The 22,319-nt window shown below is 52.5% G+C and overlaps 7 protein-coding genes across 7 annotated transcripts; 4 read left to right on the top strand and 3 right to left on the bottom strand.

The window, feature by feature from the left end:
• Positions 1 to 3,431: 3,431 nt before the first annotated feature.
• Positions 3,432 to 4,486, bottom strand: DACRYDRAFT_102584 (uncharacterized protein; the record flags this gene model as incomplete). Its single annotated transcript, XM_040767645.1, has 2 exons — positions 4,133 to 4,486; positions 3,432 to 4,068 (listed from the first exon to the last, which is right to left on the bottom strand). The coding sequence occupies exons 1-2, from the start codon at positions 4,237 to 4,239 to the stop codon at positions 3,432 to 3,434; spliced, it is 744 nt and encodes a 247-aa protein (XP_040624106.1). The 5' UTR covers positions 4,240 to 4,486.
• Positions 4,487 to 5,891: 1,405 nt separating this feature from the next.
• DACRYDRAFT_18916 (uncharacterized protein) lies at positions 5,892 to 7,439 on the bottom strand (the record flags this gene model as incomplete). Its single annotated transcript, XM_040771406.1, has 3 exons — positions 5,892 to 6,851; positions 6,912 to 7,052; positions 7,194 to 7,439. 3 exons carry the CDS (start codon positions 7,437 to 7,439, stop codon positions 5,892 to 5,894), a joined length of 1,347 nt encoding a protein of 448 aa, XP_040624105.1.
• Positions 7,440 to 8,446: 1,007 nt separating this feature from the next.
• On the bottom strand, positions 8,447 to 10,232 carry DACRYDRAFT_102582 (uncharacterized protein; the record flags this gene model as incomplete). Its single annotated transcript, XM_040767644.1, has 3 exons — positions 8,447 to 9,113; positions 9,179 to 10,087; positions 10,140 to 10,232. The coding sequence occupies 3 exons, from the start codon at positions 10,230 to 10,232 to the stop codon at positions 8,520 to 8,522; spliced, it is 1,596 nt and encodes a 531-aa protein (XP_040624104.1). The 3' UTR covers positions 8,447 to 8,519.
• Positions 10,233 to 10,657: 425 nt separating this feature from the next.
• DACRYDRAFT_85218 (uncharacterized protein) lies at positions 10,658 to 11,490 on the top strand (the record flags this gene model as incomplete). Its single annotated transcript, XM_040776723.1, has 4 exons — positions 10,658 to 10,877; positions 10,935 to 11,037; positions 11,116 to 11,134; positions 11,207 to 11,490. The coding sequence occupies 4 exons, from the start codon at positions 10,658 to 10,660 to the stop codon at positions 11,324 to 11,326; spliced, it is 462 nt and encodes a 153-aa protein (XP_040624103.1). The 3' UTR covers positions 11,327 to 11,490.
• Positions 11,491 to 13,024: 1,534 nt separating this feature from the next.
• DACRYDRAFT_97319 (P-loop containing nucleoside triphosphate hydrolase protein) lies at positions 13,025 to 16,507 on the top strand (the record flags this gene model as incomplete). The annotated part of the gene is made up of 11 exons (XM_040777442.1): positions 13,025 to 13,778; positions 13,831 to 14,120; positions 14,172 to 14,353; positions 14,402 to 14,579; positions 14,629 to 15,159; positions 15,208 to 15,330; positions 15,380 to 15,412; positions 15,466 to 15,581; positions 15,629 to 15,740; positions 15,789 to 16,324; positions 16,378 to 16,507. The coding sequence occupies exons 1-11, from the start codon at positions 13,127 to 13,129 to the stop codon at positions 16,505 to 16,507; spliced, it is 2,883 nt and encodes a 960-aa protein (XP_040624102.1). The 5' UTR covers positions 13,025 to 13,126.
• Positions 16,508 to 18,467: 1,960 nt separating this feature from the next.
• On the top strand, positions 18,468 to 19,658 carry DACRYDRAFT_85212 (uncharacterized protein; the record flags this gene model as incomplete). The annotated part of the gene is made up of 2 exons (XM_040776722.1): positions 18,468 to 18,837; positions 18,885 to 19,658. The coding sequence occupies 2 exons, from the start codon at positions 18,468 to 18,470 to the stop codon at positions 19,445 to 19,447; spliced, it is 933 nt and encodes a 310-aa protein (XP_040624101.1). The 3' UTR covers positions 19,448 to 19,658.
• Positions 19,659 to 20,774: 1,116 nt separating this feature from the next.
• Positions 20,775 to 21,828, top strand: DACRYDRAFT_112154 (uncharacterized protein; the record flags this gene model as incomplete). Its single annotated transcript, XM_040769353.1, has 2 exons — positions 20,775 to 20,878; positions 20,934 to 21,828. 2 exons carry the CDS (start codon positions 20,775 to 20,777, stop codon positions 21,826 to 21,828), a joined length of 999 nt encoding a protein of 332 aa, XP_040624100.1.
• Positions 21,829 to 22,319: the final 491 nt, after the last annotated feature.

The raw sequence follows: 22,319 nt of genomic DNA, 5'->3' as shown, positions 1-22,319 counted from the left end.
CAGGAGCTGGTGAAGAAGCACATTGGAAGATGATGGCATGGATTGACTGTTGGAGGGTGTTGGAGATGTAGATTCAGGCAGGGAAGTCTCCTGCTCAGCCAGTGACACAGTACAATTCTTGTCCAACATGGTCCCTCTGATAATGCAGATTTGATGTCCCCAGTGAGTAAGCCTTCAAGATCCTGTTGCAGATTGGGTATTGAAAGTGGTTTCATGACATACAGTTGATAAATGCCGAAGGTGTTGGGCTGCATACACCATGGCTGTAATGAAAGCATGGATTTGGTTGACTGGACCACCTGACACAAGGATGTGTCAGGTGGTTGTGCCAAGCTGAGATTGACCTGAGATAGTGGGGAAGGGGTGAGGGGCATGGCCAGAGTACTTCCAGGGAGTCTTGCTGAGCTCTCTGGGAGCTCATCCCAAAATCATGCAGGAAGTTGGCTACAATTGATCTGCCTGGACTGTGTCAGGTCCACAGGCATGGGCTAGTTGAGCAGTGGAACAGGAAGGTTGGCAATTGGGACATAGTGCCAATGGGCAGCTTCAGGAAGAGGAGTGGTAGCTGATTCATCATGCAAAGGAAGTAAAGGGGTAGGTGGACTGCTTATTCCTTCAAGTACCTATCAATATGGTGTTGTGTCAGGTGCAGCCACCTGACACAAGTTGTCCAACATACTGTGTCTGGATGGGAGGGACCATCCTGCAGAGAAGAGGACTCTGGCATGGTGCTGCAATGGAGTCTGGCTTTTTTTCTAGCCTGGTGGGCAGCCAATTTGAGAGCGTATCCATTGGCCCCCTCCTGATCTTCAGCAACCTGAAGATAATAGGCAAAACACTTGTGTTGATGGACCAAAAGCTTTCCTCTCTCAGAAAATGATGATCCACAGGTGCAACAATATCCAAACATGATGGGTAGGGCCAGTAGATGAGATGACATGGGGGCCCCAATGCATTGACTGATTGGTCTGGGAGTCGAGCATCAGGGAAGGTCAGCTTGATTAGTCATATCAGTGGCACACATGTGGAGGGTGTGGAGGCAATTGCAGGTGGCATGGCACCCACAATTGACTGAGCCCTGGCTGGACAGGCTTGTGTCAGGTTATGATATCACCTGACACACATGATGGAGATGCATGCTATGGGTGATAAGGAAGTTTATGAGACATGCTGTGGCACCCTACAAATGGTGAGTGGGCCTGGTCATCCGCTGCCATTTCTTCTACCCACATTCCTCCATCAGGATGAGCTCCACCCTTGGAAGCCCAGTCAACTTCACAATGCCACCTTCTTTATCTGGTGTGCAGACCTTGTCATCTGCTGACAGCCTCCCTCCTCTGGGCTCTCCCCTGCCATCCTCACACTCTTCTCCCAACTGTTCTTCCCTGTTGGCATCTCCAATCAGGATCTTACAACAGCACATAGCCAAGCGCAAGAGCACAGGGAGGAGTTGGATGCAGCTGCCAAGCATGCCAAGCAACCCCCCTTTTGTTCCCAAGCACCTGACACAGCTGACCTGACACTCATAGAATGGAAGGCTGCACCTTTCGCAGCAGTGGGAAACATGTTGGCAGAGCACTCACACTGTTTGGTAATGTGGAGGAAATCCTAAGAGATGGGAGGGAATGGTTTGAAGTGGAGGATGTTGGGGAAATTGACAAAGATGAGTAAGTGGCCTGCCTCTGTCATGATGCCATGAGCTGAATGACTGATTGCCTGGTGGGCATAGAGTACAAGAAAACATCAGGATATATCATGATATGGTACTGGTAATTCCTGAGATTGAGGATGAGCTAGCATCATGCACACATGGGATGTTGACTGAGCTTGCAAGTTGGGTAGGTCTGGTGAGAGTTCACTTGGCACATTGCTGACTCCATGGGCAGATCAAAAGCAGCCAGGCCATTGGCTGCACTGACAACACCTTGACATGCAAGGATATAGCTATTGATATCCTGGCAGTTGTAGAAGGCTCTGCCATGGCTACAAAGGGACTAGATCATCAGCAGAAACTTGAGCAAGGGTACAATCATCCACTGACTGGCCAGTACATATGTCCTGTGGAGCTAGCAGCAGAGTGGGATGATCCTCAATTGACATAAGCCATCAATAAAAGTAGACTGGAAGGAGACTAATCAAGCTACATCAGGGTGCAAATGAATTAATAGATGCCCTGAAAATGCTTATGTGTTGTCTTTATGAAGGATGATGGCCCACCCTTGGCAAAGCTGACAACAAATGGCCTGCCAGGTTCACCTGACACAGGCATGAGCATTTGCCCATCAGGGTCACCAAGGATGGCTAGGAATGCCAGGGTTCACCCAATATGGACCCAGAGAAGTCATACTGACAATGTCTTACCAATGTCACCCAGAAAGGCAGAAGCTGACCTGGTTGTGTCAGGTGGGATCTGTCAAGGGCATGCTGACACCACCTGACACTAGATGCCCTGTCATGCCAGCTGCTGGGCCCTGATGCTCAGCTTCACAAAGCACAGTCTACATTGCCCTGAGGCCAGCAGTCTGATGGAACCTTATGTATTACATGCATTACACTAGTTGTGTACTTGATGCAGGGCCTACTCAGGCCTGACGAATGCCATGTCAGGTGGCAGGCCCTGATGAGCATGACAACCCTGATCAGGGCATGCCCATGCCTGGGCATATCCTTGCACAACTGTGGATGGAAGAGACAACACAGAAGAAGGTAGGTGTGACCAGCATGCTGAACTGTTTGAAAGAAGTGCAATGTGACCAGCACAATTGGGAGGGGAGAGAGGAGTTTGTGAGGCCAGTTGACCACTACAAATCTATCTTATAGCCTTGGGGGGAGGCTTTGGCTGCGGCATATTGGAACGACTTACAGTCCCAGGCTCAGTAATGCCTCACTGCCCTATGCACATTTGCCTATCGATGTGGCTGTGCAACTTGAATTATTAATGCAGTTTCAAGCATCCGGTGACATGCTGTTTGGTTGACCAATTTTTTCAGCCAAACCATGCCATGTTGAACTATTGGATGACATGCCAGATACCAAAAGTGGAAGCAATTTAAGGAGATCTCTATGATGATCACGTGCAGGAAGGGTGCCTTGTGCTTTTGCAGGGGGCAAATGCCGTCTCGGCATGTCTCGTGTCTTTGTGACGCGTTTTACGAGACAGGCGGCAAAGGGTGGCGAGACCGTCGGAGTTTTAAATCGGGCTCCGCGAAGGCCGGCACGAGCAGAGGCCGCGTTTTAGGGGTACGAAGGGGCGACAATGTCAGAGGGAAAAGATCGCCCCTTGTTATAGAGTACTGCGTCTCAGGGTTGAATACATGTTATCTTTCGGTGAACAATTCGCTTTGCATCCCACCAATATATATGCAAACATGGAAAAGGAAGAGAAATTGGTCCGTTCGTGATGATGGCAGAGTTCCGTCTTTTTCTCAGAATCAAAACCATTTACCGATGGCGAAGTCGTTCAAAGGCTTCTCTGTTGCATACTTCTCCCACTCAGCAACCTGGGCCCCAGTAACTTGCTTTGCTCTTTTCGCTTCGCTAACGACTTTTTCTTGTTCTTTTATCGAGTTGCTCAATTTCGATTTGTAGAGGGGATCCTTTTCTTTTCGATGAGCACGGGTAAGGATTGCGAGCTGCTTTTTTGCAGTAGCTTTGTCGATCGTGGTCTTCGCGTGTGCGTCCCTGGCTCTGCCCAAGTTCCATACTGATTCTTGGTGATGAGTGTCGTACGCCTTGTCTTTGGCTTCCGCAGCAAGTTGTTTTCTTTTCCTGGGGGTACTCCCTGCCTGTTCCGCATGCGAACTGGATGGATGGGCTCTGTTTTCGTGGCGTCTTTGGTAACCCAGACGCTCGCGCTCTGCGTCGAGAAAGTCTAGACGAGAGTTAATTGCTGCGTTCCTTAATCTATTGGTCGCGTCATTGGGATTTTCGTTATGGAGCGCAAGCTTTTTGTAGTTTTGATTGTTCGACCCAAAGCTGCTGGAAATCTTGCTGGCAAGTTTCTTCAAAGCCCCTTCCCGCACAACGAGTGCCTGGTCATCATACAGTTCGTCGACGATGCTTCTCTGCCTGTATGTCATGTCAATACTCGAGTCTCTTGCAACGACATAATGTGCGGTGAACGGGTGCTCACAAAGGATATTCCTCGCCAAAGGCTTGTCTACCGGAAAATTCTAGGATCGGATGGGCAAAGACTGAGAGCGATAAGATCGCCAAAAGAAGAACGGACGGAACGCGCATGGTGCTAAAGTTGTAATGTACAAGTATAGTCGCTAGATGAAGAGGCGAGACGGGCGGAAGGTAGATGTGACCAGCACGATGAACTGTTTGATGCCAGGGTGACCAGCACGACCGGTAGGTGGGAGAGGGGTTCGAGACTAACTGAGGAGAGCCATTTGAGCTAGGAATGTATCTTGTACCCTCGAGGCGAGGTGGTGAAGCCCCCGGGTGTGTTGGCTACGGTCACAGACTCAGTCATGCGCATGACTGTGCCCCATCGTCGCGGAGAACCTGCCGGTCAAACGTTGATGCGTTACGATCGTCGCCATGTGGCACAACCGGTTGCCCAAAAAACTTGCTTCCACTACGTTTACCGACCAGAGCTAGTTGAGCTGAGCGAAGAGGTAGGTAGGGAAGGAGATGGGCCTCAAACAGGTGCCATATACACATTCGAAACGCCTATGCATGCGGCTGTGCAACTTATATAATATTATTCATGTTTCAATATTGCATCCGACGCCCTGTTTGGTTGACCAATTCGTACAGCCAGACACCTTTCCACGCCCCACTGAGGGAACCATGCCATGCATATCGAACTATTCGCCACTCACACGAGTTCTCACGCTCAGAAGGCAAACGGAGACGCTACTTGATGCTACAGTAGTGGCATAAACTATTGCACGCGTCCCTGAGTGAAAGGGCTTACGATGCCCTTTTGCTCCCAATACATACACTAGATCAATGTATTACTAGCTAGTAGTAATACAACGTGAGTGTACTAAGAGAGAGAGAGAAAAGGGTGGCCTACAGCCACCCGCTACGTGTAAGTCCATTGGACGATCTGATCGCGCTAGAGGCGGTGTTACCGTATATGGTAAGTACGGGGATATCTACGTATCCCTTACACTAAGCGATTTCATATATATAGTTTACCATCGGAGATAATGCACATATACTCCAGGGAGCTAGTGCACTATATCCAAGACTGAAAGCGTTCTTCGAACAATAATTTTCATGTTATTGCACTTCTTGGCAATCATTTCCAAGAAAATAAACTCACTTTTGAATCTTGGTTTTTGGATCATTCTGTCACCTGAGTCAACCAGTTTCTAATCCTTTGAGGCCTGACTGTGCTGAAACTGTCCCTTCCCTCTTGCCTAGGTAAAGCATTTTCTAATGAAAGTCTCCCCACTTTTTTTGAAAGGGACTAATTCAGAAAGAAGTATGCGAAGCTCCAGCTTATTGTCCGGAGAGAGCTTTCAGTATTGGATATTGTGCAAGAGTTCACTGGAGTATGTGCATTACCTCCAACCGTAAGTTATATGTGAATTTGCTCAGGGACAGGGGCAATACTTTACGCTGCTACTGTATCTATAGACTAGGAGAAAACGGTACAAATAAGACAACGTGTGATGGTTTTGAGAGGAACTGACACAATAAATTAGCTGAGCACTGATACTGATGATTATATATGAGACGATCGACAAGAACTGTAGCTTGCGAGATGCACAGACGGATGTGGATGTTGTGGAGTACATAACTAATGGTGAATATATGCTGGAAACGAGAAAGCGTGGTGGAAAAGGAAACGCATGTTGGAAACGGGAAAGTATGAATAGGATGCTCTCGACCGATTCTAAAGAGTACATTAACAATGATTCCGTGGCTGAACTTCATGAGGAAGGATTGCCCAAAGCCGCAGAGGATGAGGGTATGACTCCGGGGGTGCCCTTGACACTGTTCAGCCACGTTGGAACAGAAACAGGGTGTGTGACGTAATCTTGACCATCGTGCAAACCGCAGAGCGGCGGGGTATCGTTATCCACGTCTTCATGTGGATCACACCGGCCGGGATCTCCATGATGGGATTCGCAAGAGCAAGCTTCTGACGCGCCATCGCTATTGAGATCTTCTATGACTTCGAAGTCATGAGCATCCTGCAACATATCCAACAACAACAAATTGGACGGATGAAGTTTTGCCATCTGCAGAGGGAGTGTAGGTGGACCTTCCGCAACGGCGTCAACATTGCAGTTTGGATTGAGCTCAACTCGTCGTTTCTTCCCGCCGTGATCGGCGCCCGAATCGGAAACCCGTTTCGCACCGGATGTTGATGATGGAAAACCGCCAGATCCCGGCTCGTCGAATGATGATCCTTCGTCGATGAAAGGATTGTCGAAGAAGCTTTCTTTCGAGGGCGGATTGGGGTCATCCGGGCCATCCAATACGGATTCTCCATCAGTATCAACTTCGTCGTCTCTGATGCGCTTGCATTTATCCAACCACGCATCCAGCACTTCGCATATCGAATTGTGACGTTGGATTTGTGAGGGTGAGAGGCGGTCCGCGTTCTGCAGGTATCGGGCCGATGCCGCCAAGCAGACCAAATATGGATGTGCATGATGGTAAAACGTCGGGAGAATGCCACCATTGGCATCTCGATACACTGATTGAGTATCAAGCCTATCTGGCTGGAGCAGTTTCGGAACGTAGATATCAAATTCGGAGTGATGGGCAGGTAGTCGGGTCGGGGGGTGCTTCCGAATGACGATAGGACGGACCAAGTCCGGAAACGTGGCTATTTCATATGCAAACCACTTGGCCTGGATGGTGCTGTCCTCGGAATTGAAAAACTGTGAGATGGTAAACATCAGGAGAAGATCACAGAACACGACACAGCCAGCCGCACGTACATCATGGTATTCAGGTTGTTCGTGAGTCTCGATGTAGGATTTCAAATGGTCGATAGTCGATTGCGCAGGAACGAAAGTCCATTGAAGCCTGTCAAACGCGCCATGGAGGCTGGCATCCACTGTCAATTCGTGAGCATACATCTGCGTGCAAGCGGATGGGTCAATTACTTGATATCAAATTCCGCCTGGAATGTACATTCATGAACAGGCTCCGTCTCCGGAAGGCTTGATACTAAATCCATTCAGAAAACGAATACAACAAGCAGAATCGGAATCACTTACAATTGCAGGACCGATGCTGCTAGGTATGATATGACAGACTTGGATCATAGAATCAGATTCGCGTGTAATCGCACATATCTTGCCATCAAGTCGATAAAGCGCGTTCTTGTTCTTTTGGGGACAATCCGAGCCAATGTTGAATTCACCTCGAGGCATCTGGAACAAGAAAGGGTTTTCCTTCTTATTCCTCATCAGATCGGACTGAGCAGGATCGTAGGTAGTACGGGAAGGCCCTTGAAGAGTCATTCCGGGAAAAGGTACTGTGGCGAATGATGAAGGTGAGGGGAGAGGCGCCTAAAGCGCAATCACGGAGGCGCGACACGATATCAAAGCGCAGATTCAAGAAGTAGTGTCATATCAGAAGACGCGGAAGGGCCAACAAGTTAATGGCGATGCTTTGTACCCGACTCCTCTTGCGTGACTGTGCCGTTTCTGCCCTGACTTTGCTATTATAAGCCAGATATTCAGTGACGTGCAGAGCGTCCTGACAGCGAAAATCTGGCACGACGGTCTCGTGTAAGGCTCTGATCCTCTTTTTTGTAGGTAGTAGCTCGTGAACAGCGCGCCGATGAGGAGGATGCAAAGAATGAAGAGGGCCCAAAATGAGTAACCTCCGGTGCAGGCAGTGAGAGTGATCGCCATGATGAGCGGCAGACGTTCGCCCCGTCGCAGAGTGTTATGAAAAACAAGGCAAGAAGGCGGCAACAAACGCGACGCAGGTGACAGTAGAAGGTTGTGTGCCGTAGAAAGCTGTGAGGGGAATGGAATGTCGAAGGTGAAATGGTACGATCGACTGAACTGTACTTCTTCAGATCCTTCATGTCCGTCTTTCAGGCTCGAAGAGGCCGGGTTGCAGGACGTCGACGACGCTATCATGATTGTCCATCCAGCCAATTCAGTTACCTTTCCCCACTTCTGCCCGCAAGAGGACATCCTCGTCCTGTAACAGGAACACCGTACATACAGCACTTTCATGTCATGCAATTCCTCGCTTTATCCCTACCCACTCGTTTCCTCCTTAGGCGTATGTTCCACTTAACGTTTGCACATGTGGAAGGCGCTACGTGGGCATCCAGAGGCACAAATTGCCCATTTTCAAACTGCCCTCCCGCAGACCTTTGGAAGGACCGACTACCCCGCTACTGGGTCCCTCTGAGGCCCGAACGACTTCCTGTTCCGGATCGTTGGTGATCGTACACCCGTGCGTCTTCCGTTCCAACCCGATCCAGACATGAGCAGTGCACATTCCCGTTAATACGCGCATTAAACGAGCACATTAAGCTCAAAGCCTTCTACATCAGCTCCAGCTTCGCACGCATACAGTACCTATCGCATATGCTTTCCTTTCGCCCGCCGTTGCCTGCTCTCCTCAGTGATGACCACCTTTCCCGCCTTGGAAGGCACCGCATGCATCTTCTTCTCTCTCTGTTTCTCCACTTCATGCAATGTGTTACTGGCGGCTACGCGGTCCGGGGGGTGTTTTGCGTCTTTGGGCTTATGTGATTGGGCCTGGGCGTGCCTTTCGTTCTCGAGATCAAACCACTTCACAGGTTGCTGAGCTGTCCGCCTCTGTTCGCGAGCGACGACCTGGGCTACTCGTTCCCTTTCTTGCTCTGCTGCGGCCTTGGCTTGCTCCTCGAACCAGTTCCTGATCTTCCCGGGGGCTTCGAGCCACCTGAAAGGCGGTTTAGGGGGGTCGAGGCTCGGCGGGGCAGGGGGAGGGATGGCGAAGTAGTTGCGGATGGTTGGGTTTGCCAAGAGCTGGGATTGCAGGAGCAAGAAGGCGTTGTTGGTTAGGAAGTACAGACAGACGGCTTGAGGTTGCACGATGGTTATGAAGGCGAAGAGGACGACCATGTTGGAGGCGAAGCTGCGCATGTTCTGGACTTGCTGGGATTGGAGACCGATGTCGCCTCCCCACTGCACGGGCACGGTGTTAGCATGGAGCATGTAGCACGGTTCGACGCGGGCAAAGGCAGACGTACCCGGGAGTTGACGTACATCACTGCTGTCGCTGCCATAGGGAGGATCCAGAGGGTGTCAAGGCCTATCCAAGTCCATGGGGCCCACCAGACAGCGTGCTGACCAAAGATGTGCGCCTCAGCGCAGAGGTTTGTGAACCATGCTGTGCCGCCCTCGAGCATCTGAGGTACGGGCTTGAGGCACATGGACCTGAGACCAAAGAACAGGCCTATACCGGCCGTGATCTGCGCGAGAGGGTAGACGAACGTCGAACCTAGTTTTACCTTGTTGGCGGACATGAGCGCGACTATTTCCCGCTGGTCGAGGTTGGCTTTGACGTAATCGCCCTTCTTGGCCGAGTTCTTTATCTGTGTCTGGAGCCGGGTGATCTCCGGCTGGATCTTGGCGAGCGCGGTGGAGTTGCGCATGGATTTTACTGCGAGGGGGAAGAGGGCGAACCGGACGAGGATGGTGAGGAGGATGATGGAAGTCCACATGGGTAGGCCTGTGCCTGCTGAAACGAGTTCTATCCCTTCCCGGGCCCAGGAGGCGGGGGTCCAGGAAAAGCCTAGGTCTAGAGAGGCGAGGTCGCCAAAGTGCATCACTGGCCATGAGGAGGGGTCGATCGTCGGCACTGTCTCGCTCAGGTCGGGGATTGTGCTGTGCGAGGGGAGGTCGACGGGTGGTGTTGACGCTGCGGAAGAGAGCTCAACTGGGTCGGGAGGTGAGGGGGTGTTGGGGATGTTTTCGGGGGTTGTGGGCGCTGCTGAGGTCGACTCGGGTGAATGTGCTGCGTTTGATGGTGGGAGGGGAGCTGGAGGGGAGGAAGTGAATGGCCAGAGGGAGAATGCGCGTATTCCCACAGCTGGGCGTTGTCTGCGCATCGATATCAACGGTGGGACGAGGGGTAATGTACGGAGAGAGAATGCTGGCTGTATAGGTGTGAGTGGGTAAGAGAGGGTTACGGTGAATGGACAGGCGCACCGGTGGTCGTGCGAGATAGAGCGATCGTTGTCCTCCCACGCTCATCATTCCCCGCAGCGGGACGGACGCCCGACATAGGACGGGGGAGGCCATCGTCGGCGATGGGATTGTCGAGCTGGACGACGAAGGGGAGGTGGAGATGTCGTCGTCGTCGCTGGACGGTGAGGGGCAGGGAAAGAGTGAGCGACAGGGATGCCGACATGAAGACCAAAAATGTTCGGCGCTGTCGGTGATAAATACCGGATGCAAAGTGTCGGAGATTAGGAGCGCGTTATCAGTACTAATCTTGTATGAACGCTTGTACTTGTCATAAGTAAATTAATACTTGTACTTGTAATAAGTAAATTAATATAATGAAATAAATATTATAATATCAAGTTGCAAGTACAATAACACAGAGAACATACAATACTACAATAATGAGCAAAGTGAAATAGTTCGGTAATCATTATCGGTGCTCAAATCCATTCACTTCTCTTGAACGCTCATTGCCCATATGCCCTATCCACTCTACGACCATGTCCCCCTCCTCCTGGTCCCTCCTCTCTCCTTCTCATTCCAAACCACACACCTACCACGCCCACCGCCGCCAGTCCTTCATAGCGACCGACATCCCAGAACAAGTCGAGATCCGTGCCCGGCTGCGTACCTTCGAGGGCTCATATTCACGCACCGCACTCGCCTGCTTGGGGTATAGCGTGCTCGTGCTAAAGCTGTTTGATATCCGATTTTACAGGAGTGCGTCTTCTTCCACCTCCTTCTACTTCTACTGTGTGCGCTCATACACACACGCAGTCGGACTGCTCTACGTGATCCTCTCCCTCCTGCTCTTGCTTGTCCAGTTCCAGAGACGCAGGAATGCGCGACACGACTTTGCAGACCAGTACTCCCGTGCACGGTCTGATACAGAACACCACCCGCATCCGCATCCATACCCGCACGCGCACGCATCCACCGCCCTCACAGGCACAGGCAGTCTAACCGACCCCGGACCCGTCCACCCCTCATCGGCACACGAGCGTCATATGCACTCGTCTGCCCCCACCCACCCCCATTCCCATCCCGAGCAAGGAAAAGACCGAATCTGGGGGCGCGAATTCCGCACAGCGGGGTGGAGCGTACTCCTCGTCACGCTCATCGTAGGCATTGTAGAAGTGGCCCTGTTTGGCCTAGTATGCGCTTTGTAACCCTGGTGCTTTGTGCTGCCTTTCCTGTGCGGGCATTTCCCGTGTTGTTGGGCTTGGAGAGCGAAGAGGGGTGTTGGGAGTTGGCGTTAGGATGGGAGTTGAGCGAGAACATGGGTGTACGCTGTCTGTCGAGAGACGACACTTTCCTGTCGAATTTGACTGTACCTGCATGAAGCCTACTGGCATCGATGCAAGATGTATTCATGAGGCCGTGGACCCTTGCCATCCCAGGTTAGCATCTCCAAACTGTTCATTACCTCTCCCTGCGCACGGACCATGCCACCTCAGCAACGAAAACATATCTACAAATCTGGCAACGCCGGGAATAGCACAAAGGGTAGCAGTACACCACCTACCACCGCTTCAACCAACGAACAAAGTACTGCCAGCGCTCCTCTGCTCTTCCCTCCAGGGGTGAAGACGCCTCTGGCCCTGTTGTACGAGAGGTGAATGATTTTGTTCGGGGGAGCAGGCGTCAACCGGTATGGAACAGAACTGAGCATTTGGGTCAAGGTAGATGTCAGAAGAACGGATGGGAGAAACCGCTAGTCGAACCCGTGCGTCGCTCCACTCTTCCTACCTCAAACGCTCATGCTCATGACGCTCTCTTGTTGCAGAAACAGTCCCGCAAAGGAACTTTTGACTGCTTTATCACCCTGAGACGAAGGAATCCCAAGGCTCAGGGCGGGATGGACCAAGTCGTCTTCCGACCCATACCTGCCTTGGAGATGAAGACCGCGCAGGAGGCGAAACACTGGGGTGCAGTGTACGCTCTTCACCGAGTGCGCCTCATCCCACTCTTCTTCAGCGCGGTGTGCCAACTCATCACAAGTTCTCGAAAGACAGAGTATACCTTTTCCTTCCCGCGGGTCCGAGAGACTACTGGAACTCGCTCCAAGCCTGGCGGGAAGTGCACGGGAGCGCAGCGCATCAGGAATGGATGTGGTCTGCTGATCCCTTTGCAGCAGCGAAAGAGGTAGAGAGGCGGCAAGCGGCAGCTGATCACGCTCGAGAGAAGAGGGTGGAAGAGCAGGTGGCAGCGAACACCGACGCGCTGGCCGCACTTGTCTCTGCGGGAGCTAGTGCGACGGCCGGAGGCGGAGGCATGGAGGGTGCAGGAGGTAGGCATCGAGTGAAGGGATGGCGCGAGTGGAATGAAGCGGTCGAGGTGCGCATGGGTCCCGACCTGCGTGCTCTAGTAGAAGGGACGGTCAAGTCCGTACGTAGTTGACCATTCCTCCTCTAAGCAAACTGACAATGACGGGGCACTCTGCCGTAACGTCCTGGCAGATGACGACTCAGTACCCCGATTTGTTGTCTACTACCGACCTGTCTGCGTCTGACGGTGGCTCACCAGCGACGTCTGTGCTCTCAGACCAACTCCAGGCGCTCGGTTTCCCCCCAAGCCTGATCCCGGCCGCGCTCGCCCCTCCCGCTACACTTTCCCGCGCGCTCACCCACCTTCTCCTACACACCCCAGAACCACTCCTCCCCCCAGCCTTCAAACCATCTCGGGCCAGCGCACCCTTCGTCACCGCCGCGCATTCGCATTCGGAGGAAGGAGCCCTCCGGCGTCGCTGGGCTGGAAACAGGTTGGTAGAGATCGGCTGGCCTAGAGCGGGCGTACAGGTTCTTGAGAAAGGCTTGGACGGCGTCCACTGGGACGGCAGCGTTTCGCACGGACTGGAGATACTTAATGCGCGCTTGTGCGAGGTCACCCTAGAGGAGGACGAGGGCGGGGAAAGGATTGCCCTGCCGGACGGGGAGAGGAAAGCAGAGGAGCTAGAGGTCCTCCAGAGCATGCATCCCGATTTGGTCAAGAACGACCAGGGGACGGAATACGCCCTTCCTATTCCCGGCTCGCCTCTCCAACTGTGCGTCCTTCTCCCATCCGAGCATCCCTACCCTTCGGAGGGCAATACAAGACTGCCGCCGTCCTATGTCGCTCCGTCTTCTTCCTCCTCCGACCTGGGCGAGAACGAGAACGAGAGGGAGATAACAGCATGGGACCGCTTAGGACTCACGCAGTCCGTTTGTCTCGTAGCGCGTTCCGAATGGACCGAGTTCCTGACGGAGGGACAGGGGATAGTGAGCTTGATGGTCGACTGGCTAGAGGCGAACTGGGCAGAAGAAGTCAAGAGTACCGATCCTGGTGCGCTTGTGGAACTCTTGCTCCCCGAGCCTACGCAGTTCCTGCCTCCGAAACCTGTCGAGCTGGCCAAGGTCGTGATGGACAAGCGACTCCCGCGCACTGCAAGAAGTAGGAAGCTGGACGACGGGAAGGAGAGAGAGCTGTTCATGAAGCTGAGGGAAGGGAGGGAATACAAGGAGATGGAGTCGCAGAGGCGAAAACTGCCGGCATGGGATATGCAAGACCAGGTCGTAGACGTGATTGCGAAGAACAAGGTTACGATTATTGTAGGAGAAACTGGATGCGGGAAGACGACGCAACGTTCGTCATACTGTCTAAAGATCTTGCTGTCAGAACGCTCACGTGATCATAGTGCCCCAGTTTATCCTCGATGCTTCCCTCTGCTCTTCCTCCCCTTCAGACGAACCCATTTCCGTGCTTATCACCCAGCCCCGCAGGCTCTCTGCGCTGGGTGTCGCAGGCCGCGTCGCGAGTGAACGGTGCGAACCACGTCCGGGCGTTGGCACCGTCGGGTACGCAATACGTGGCGAGAGCCGGGCGTGTGACAGGACGAGACTCTTATTTGTCACCACGGGTGTAGCGTTGCGAATGCTCACGAATGATGAAGGACTGCAAGGATTTACCCATATTGTAGTGGACGAGGTGCGTAATCAAGTGCCATCGCGAGGCACTCTTGGTCCTAAACGTGCTTAGGTTCATGAGCGTTCCGTCGACTCAGACTTCCTGCTATTAGAGCTGAAGGAAATGCTCCAGCGAGGTGCGAAGATCAAAGTCGTGCTCATGTCAGCGACGATCAACCAGGAAGTCTTTGTGAAGTACTTCAACAACGCCCCAGTTATTACCATACCTGGATTCACGCATCCTGTTACAGACCGGTATGTAATCGTGTTGTCCCGTCCCACTGGCTGATGGGGGCAAAACAGGTACTTGGAAGACATCATACCTCACATCACGTATAGACCGCCCTTTGCAAAGCCCAAGACCAAACAGTCAGACGAGCAGCTGAAAGCATACCGTATGCCATACGTCGAGATGGGATTAGACGAAGATCAGATCCGTGCTCTCGAGAGTATATCACGTACCGATCGCATCGATTATCAGGCATGTAGAGTCCCGCTGACTAAGACCATTCGACCTGATCCCTTCACAGCTCGTTGCCGCGGTTGTCGAACACATTGTTCATACATCACCTAATGAAGGCGCAATCCTCATCTTCATGCCGGGAGTGGCAGAGATCAAGCAATGCATCACCTCACTGAATTCTATCAGACCAGCCCTCATCCTTCCACTTCATGCCAACCTCAGTCCGGCTGAGCAGAAGCTCGTTTTCCCTTCTCCACCGAAGGGGCACAGGAAGATCGTTGTAGCCACGAACGTCGCCGAGACATCCATCACAATCCCAGACATTGTACATGTGGTAGATGCTGGAAGAGTGAAGGAGAACGAGTACGATGCCGAGTCAAGCTTGTCCCGCTTAGTGGAGAGCTGGGTGCCGAAGGCGGGCGCGCGGCAGCGTCGTGGTCGAGCTGGAAGAACACAGAAGGGAGACTGCTGGAAAATTTACACACGGCGGATGGAACAGGACTACATGCCCGCGTTCTCCGTTCCCGAGATGCTGCGGGTGCCGCTAGAGCGACTGTCTTTGCAGGTCAAAGTCACGAAAGAAGATGAGGACGTGAAGGTACGCCACGCGGCGCGCTTGTGGGCAAAGCTGATATGATCACTGCAGTCATTCTTGTTGAGAGCTATTAGTCCACCCAAGATATCAGCATTAGACCAGGCCTGGGTGGTGCTACGTGAGATAGGCGCGATTGATACACACGACAATCTCACCGCTCTAGGCCGTCATCTCGTGAGTTGGGGAAGTCTTTTGCTTGATGGAGTCTGATACTGTCCCACAGGCACTCCTACCAATGGACTTGCGATTAGCCAAGGTATAGCTGTCTTCCATTCCTTTCTTTGATGGGAGCTGAGCCGGGAGACACAGATGCTTATACTTGCAGCAATCTTTCGCTGTCTTGACCCGATCCTAACTGTTGTCGCATGTCTCTCCTCTAAACCGCTGTTCAATAATCCAATGGAGCAACGGGACGAAGCCAAATTGTATGTCTCTTTCCAGAACTTGGGAACGCCAGCTGATTGAGATCCAGGGCGCGACAGAGGTTTGTTACTGCCAACAGTGACTTGTTGACGGATGCCAATGCGTATGCCAAATGTCGTGATCAGAAGGGCCAGAGCCAGATACGATCGTTTTGTGAAGCGGTAGGTTTAGGATGTCGTACGATGATGCTCGTTCTGACGCCTGACTAGAACTTCATCTCGGCCTCGACAGTGCGGGACATCACCTCCCTCCGACAAGACTTCCACTCGACGCTGTCTGACATTGGCTTTGTTCCTTTCTCCTCTTCTCCCACTTCTTCCTTCCTTAACACCAATTCGATGAACCCCAACCTGCTAAAGTCCATTATTCTTGCAGGTCTCTGGTCACGTGTCGCTCGCATTACCCTCCCCAAAGCCTCCTTCGAGCGCGTTCAGAGCGGTACAATCCAAAAGGCTCACGAAGCGAAAGATCTCAAGTTCTTCGACTCGCGAGGGGCGCGCGTCTTCCTCCACCCCCAATCGGCCCTGTTCTCTCAAACAACATTCCGCAGTCCGTATGTCACGTACTTCTCGAAGGCAGAGACGAGCAAAGTGTTCTTGCGGGATGCCACGGAGGTGCCGCTCTATGGCATCCTTCTCTTTGGCGGGGAAGTGGTGAACGATCCCCTTCATGGCGGTCTCACCGTAGATAGATGGGTTAAGATGAAAGCATGGACGAGGATTGGAGTATTGGTTAACCATTTACGGTCTGCTGACTCTTGCACCAACGCTGAGCCTGTGAGTGCTGACACCAGAACAGACGATGCCTCGACGGTCTCTTGGCGAGAGTGATAGAGGATGCTACGCTGCCCGACCTGTCGCAAGACCCGGTGTGTCTGGCGATGTTGGCGCTGTTGGAGCGGGACGGCCTCGGGACGGAAAGTATATAGATAGAGTGGGCCCGAATGTGTGTAGGAGCAATTGATGACCGCATTCATAGATTGAACCCCTGCGCACTAATCTAAGTCAAGACCGCCTCCTTCGAACCCTCAGTCTCAGCATTCCACCATGTAGGCTTGGCAGGGACTTGTCTCCTATCCCCAGCCAGACATTGTTGTCATGTGCGAATTCACTCTTTGTGACGGATGTTTAGCGCTGAGCCAAGGGGCGCCTTTTCGGGGCCTTATCTACCAACGGACTGGGTGCTCGAAGCAGCTCTTCTGCCCCAACTCTCTAGGACAAGTACATTCCAAACGTCTCCCTGATGCAGGATAACCCAGTCACCCAGCAGCCCAAGGCGGTCGAGGAGATGTCCTTTGAGCCCTTACGTCTGCGTGGAGGTACGTCCCTTTCCCCATCTGGCATGGGTATGAGTGCCTGTCTGACGCGCCAAGGCATATCCCTGGACTACAACCGGAACTGGATCTCCTACTCTTTCGGCACCTATAACTGCCAGGTCGGGCCATTCCAGTGCGACACCTCGGGTGGGCAGACTGCCACGGGCATCTGCTGCTGTGTGTGTACAACACGTGCGTTCGTCTTTCTCATTTTGCCTCGACGTACTGACAGCGTGACGCTAGCGTTCAACTGCTGCATCGGCGGGCTTTGGGGTTTGGCAACCTGCGGAAGGGGCTGTTGATGCTGTTGAGCAGGAGGGAAGCGGTGGCGGGTTCCTTCAATTCGAGTTTCGGTGTAGTCTTCCCTTGCTGTCAAGTGTCATATCTTTATTGTTGTCGTGATTGCAAGGATGTTGCCTAGGAAACCAGAAGGAAGGACCGTCCAGTCCTAGCGCCATATCGCTTGCATTCAATTGATGAACTCATCACATACAAAGTGAACGGAGATGCTGCCATTTAGCGATCCTCCATCGATTCTATCACCCTTCAACAGCTCTCACCGAACCATCAGCTCTTCTCATCATGCGTATTCAGTTAGTTCTCATTGCCGCTTTATCGGTGACCACTTTTGCGTACCCAATTCCGACACCCTCTGCAATCCTCTTCGAAGAGGAACTTTTGATGTGAGCAGCAGGCTGTTCTCCTTTCTCACAGCACTAACGTGAATGAGACCACAGATAGAGAGGAATGAAATCAACTCAGGCAACACATCTCCTGCGAAGCTAATCGAGATGAGGGAGAAAGCCGTTAGCGCACATGCTGCGTCTTGGCAGGTGCATTCTCAAGCAGAAGAACTGAACATCGCACAAAATCGTGTTCAGAAAGAAGCTGGAAGGGCCTGGCTCGAGGGACACCCCAAGCATTTGGAGAATGCACAAGCCGTTCGGAACCAGGCAAAAGACAACTACGATGTTGCAAGGATGACACATGAGAGGAACGCGGCATCTGGAGGATGTCAATCGTATGATAGTAGGGAACGCGCAGAACTTGGCAAAGGATGAAGCCAACTAAGGCATTGGAGACTTTTCGGGAAAAGCAAGTTCTCTCGCCTCTGAAGAAACCCAACCGCCAGGCCCGTAAACAGCAAAGGAAACTTGAGATCGTTGTTCGCGGAGAAGAAGGTGGTGTGGGAAACAAGACAGAATTAAAAGTTGCCATCTCAAGGCAGGCTGTCCCTTTCAATGAATGCGGTACATACTAGTACTAGTACTTAGATAAAGAGACATGGGCTCCTTGGGTAAATGTGTACCTTTATTCCTGTTCATATAGAAAGTTGACGGTGTTGGTGCTAATCTGTGCCAAGAAAAGTGCCCCACATGCCACTGGTGCCGACACCGCCATGCGCAGAACATTCATTAACATCCCTTAATGTACACCTTCATCAATTGTACTTCATCAATTGTACGACCAACTTGTACAATTCCAACTCGAATTTCTACTTCAATTCCTACGATTCCAACTTTTATTACAACTTCTGTCAAGATTCACAATGATCATCGACGGCCCCGTCAAGATGCCATTTCCTCCTCCCCCATACACACGCATAGCGCCCAACGCCAACCGCGACTCAAACGCCCGCCCACTCCCAGTGCCCGGCGCTGCTTCTCTTGCCCCCACATCCCCTACTATCGATACCACCTTCGATACCACCCCATCCCCGCTCAATCCGTTCTACGACGCTGCGAGTCCCACCTCTATCCGTGGCCCACCGCCACCTTTCAGCGTGTACCATCACAGGCCGACGCTGAACGATCTCCCACAGCATGTGCTCCTCCAAGTCATCTACACAGTCGTCGACCCCGACCTTCCAGAAGAGTCCTACCGTTGGGGTCTGTACTGGCTCGCAGTGAGCCTCCGACTCGTTTCACGGAACTGGTACACTGGTGCGCAACCTTACTCCATCCTTACACCCATCCTGACGAAGAAACAGCATGCATGCATGTCCTGCGCTCTGCCTATCTTCCGGCCTATGTCTCCCACATCCGCCCACCGTACAGCGCTAACCCGTACCCCCTCTCCTCCCCCGCATCCCTGTACGCCTCCACCTACTCCTCTTCCTCCGGTCCCTCCCTCCCCGCACTGGCCGAAGATGCTCAGCGCGAAACTGCAGTGCTCGACATGTTCATCGCATTTCAAGTCCGGCAGAACGTCCTCCGGGACGAGAGCGAACTGCACCTCGAGGCCGGACATGAGGGGGTCAAGGACCTCTTCGAGCTCTTACAGCCGAGAGCGAGGATGGAGGACCTCGTACGCAAGTACGCCCTCCGCGCTGGGGTCGTGTCCGTCGGTACGAACGGACCTGTTGGGAGGGACAAAATACCCTTCCGTGAGCTGTCTGTCAACTTTAGCAGCCGAAAGGTTGGACTTGTGAGGAGTGTTGGGGGGAGGAAACGGATTATCGCAGAAGTGGGAAGGGAGAGGATGGAGAGCCTGGAAAGTGCGGCGAAGCGGATCGTCGGCGAGCTGGTCAAGGGTATGGACGTGATCCGTTGAATACTCATCGGCGGTGCGGTCCTGTGAGAGATCCGCGTATGCGAGGATTGATCGGTGCCGTGCAGGGACTGAGTTCGGCGCTTGATATTGGCCACGGAGGTTGCCGTTTAGTGTACGTTCATATTTCACTCTTTTGGCGGATGTACTGTATGTATTACACATGAGATATGAAATGCCTCAGCCTGTGTTGATTTTCGGGCTGTACTCCACGCTCGAGTATGGCTGGCCCATGACAACCACCAGTTGGACTGATTAGATGGAGATCCACCCCGTTTGTGAGGATTCGTCGATAACGTGCAGAGGGTGAGTGAAGCGCTTCTTCAAATATTTGGGAGGGGGGTTGCTGTTTTGTGTACATTCGTTTTTGATGCTTTGCGAGATATGAAAGGCCGGTATCTGTGTCCATTGTAGAGCTGTGTTCCACGGTCCAGTACGGGCGCGCCATGAGAGCTGCAACATAATCCATTCGGTCCAGGAAAGGTGGTTGTATGAAGGGGGTTAAGAGAGCAGGCGACGGTGTTCATCTGGAGGTTCGAAACCGCTTTGTTCCGGTGTGCGTGGACGTTTCCGAACGGTGTCAGAATGGAGTACAACCTGTTGACAACGGCGAACCTCTTCCCAGTGCATCCACCCCAACATGAATGATTGAGATAAATGTATAACGTGGCCGCCCGGGGCGTTGCATGCTGCCGAGAAGACATTGATGTATTATACCCGGCGAGGGCGATGCCTGACTCAAAACCATGAGTGAGTTTCAGGTTTGTTACACGGCATAAGGCGCTGCAACGTCCCTCAGATGCTCAGGTAATCGAGTACAAGAAGATTAAATATAGAACAACATGAGCTAGTTGAACTCATTTCACGGAGTTGTGTGGGTGGAAAGAATCACAGCAGTCTGGGGCAAGAACGGGCTTCGGAAGCAATTCTGATTCTACACGGCTTAACTCGCTAATCATGTTCTCACAAGGTGATGGAACAGGGGGTTATGGGCTGATGCAACGACAACTTAACATTTCCAATGACTGTGGAGACGAGCGATTGAGTTGGTCGCAGCATCATCGATATGTACGCAGCGTTTTGCTCGGAACCAGCCTTTTCCAACTCATCTTACTTTGAATGCCTCCTCATGCTCCAGTGCGATGAACAGTTTTAGGTTGTGTGTCTGGGTTCACAGATATAAGGAGGATGAGGATGGTTCTCCCACAAGCAGACACGACATGCTGGTCAGTCGTCACACTGTGCCCCTGTTCCCGGAACACCCACGCTATCCACTCCTCCTATCCGCTATTCGTAGACGCAGCCCGTCATCTCTCACAATTCTTTAATCATGCACACACACTTGCTGCTCCTTGCTCTTATTTCGACTCTTATTTTCGCACTTCCAGTCCCGACACGGTCTGATATTGCCCTATCAAGTGACATATCTATACTGTGCGTATCATCTTTGTCTCACAAGAAATTCCCTCGCAATTGACACGAAACTCAGACAGAGGGATGTTCCGGAAGAGCTCTGTGATGGTAGAGCCCTGATTGCAAGAGATGGCGAGGGACAAGGAGGAGGAAAACCGAACTTGTTCAACAAGCTTGTGTCAAAGTTCCCATCACGGATATTCGGCAGCTCTTCCAAACCGCCTGTGGCATCGCATGAGGAGTTGGGGGAAAGAGTAAAACACGCCCACGCAAAGGCTGAGGAAATGCACAAAGACTCGTTAGCACGTGTTGAAAAAGCGACAGCCACGCATGCCACTGCCAAGACGAACAAGGAGGCGGACACCAATCCGCAAACGAAGCAGGCGTTTAGAGATGCAACAGCCGACCTCGAGAGGGAGAAGCGCGCACAGAGGAAAGCTCTTAGGGTTCTTCATGCGGCAACCAAGGACAGGGACAAGTGGGTGGCGAAGGACGCGAAATTAAAGATGGACACTGCAGTGTATGAGCATCGTGAGGCGCGGGCCAAGGGCGAAAGGCTGGACATTGCGTGGGAATTTGCGGGGACACAGAAAGAAAGGGACAAGATTAAGGAGCAGGCTGAAGCGCAGCTAGGAGTTATAGAAGAGAAAAAGAGGGCTCGGCGCGAGGCGGAGCGTAACGTGTCGCACAAGAATCACTACGTGTGGAGCTGGACTTCACACGTATCCAGCCATTCGGATAACGGCGCATCCGAGTCCTTCGAGGTTACCAGATTGAACCACCCAAAGTCATCAGGTGACGACGTTGATTTTGGACGGTCTACCGCCGCCCCAATCATTCCGCACGATCGTCCGCTCAGCGGATGGCAACAGTCCAGTCCGGTCCGGTCCGGTCCTGGACGGTCCCGGATGTTTGGCGGTAGTCGATCTTGGCCCAGGATGGTCCGGTCCTGGACGGTCCCAAGACTGTAAACCGCCAGACACCATGACATGACCGGTCGCCATCCCTGCAACGCAAAAACTGTCAAACTCTGCGCCCAAGTGCATGGCGAAATGGTGGCTGCGTGGGACTGGACTGGACCGGTCCTTCGCAGTTCAGGACTGAACTAGATTTTCCAAAGGTGTTGGTCCTGATCCGGTCCTCGGACGGTCCAGTCCTGGACTGGATCGGCAGGACCGCGGTCCTCAAAGTCCGGTCTGGGACCGATGCCATCCCTAGCCGACTCCGCTGGAAACTCGCAGTTGTTGGGGACAGGTGGCAGAAAGGATTATCTCACTTGTATACTGAGCGGCTAACCACGATGACGGCAACTTTTGCTCATGACTGAAGAGTTGCTACTCGGCTCTCGGTACCTGGTCACTTGTGACTTTGATCGACGAGGGAGAAGTAGGGTATTGTTTTGATAGACTAATTATTAGCATTCCACACAATCCGGAGGTTGCACAAACACGTTGGTGCGAGA

Source organism: Dacryopinax primogenitus (assembly GCF_000292625.1).
Source record: "Dacryopinax primogenitus strain DJM-731 SS1 chromosome Unknown DACRYscaffold_24, whole genome shotgun sequence".
Classification (NCBI taxonomy): domain Eukaryota; kingdom Fungi; phylum Basidiomycota; class Dacrymycetes; order Dacrymycetales; family Dacrymycetaceae; genus Dacryopinax; species Dacryopinax primogenitus.
This window is presented reverse-complemented; position numbering and strand designations above follow the sequence as displayed.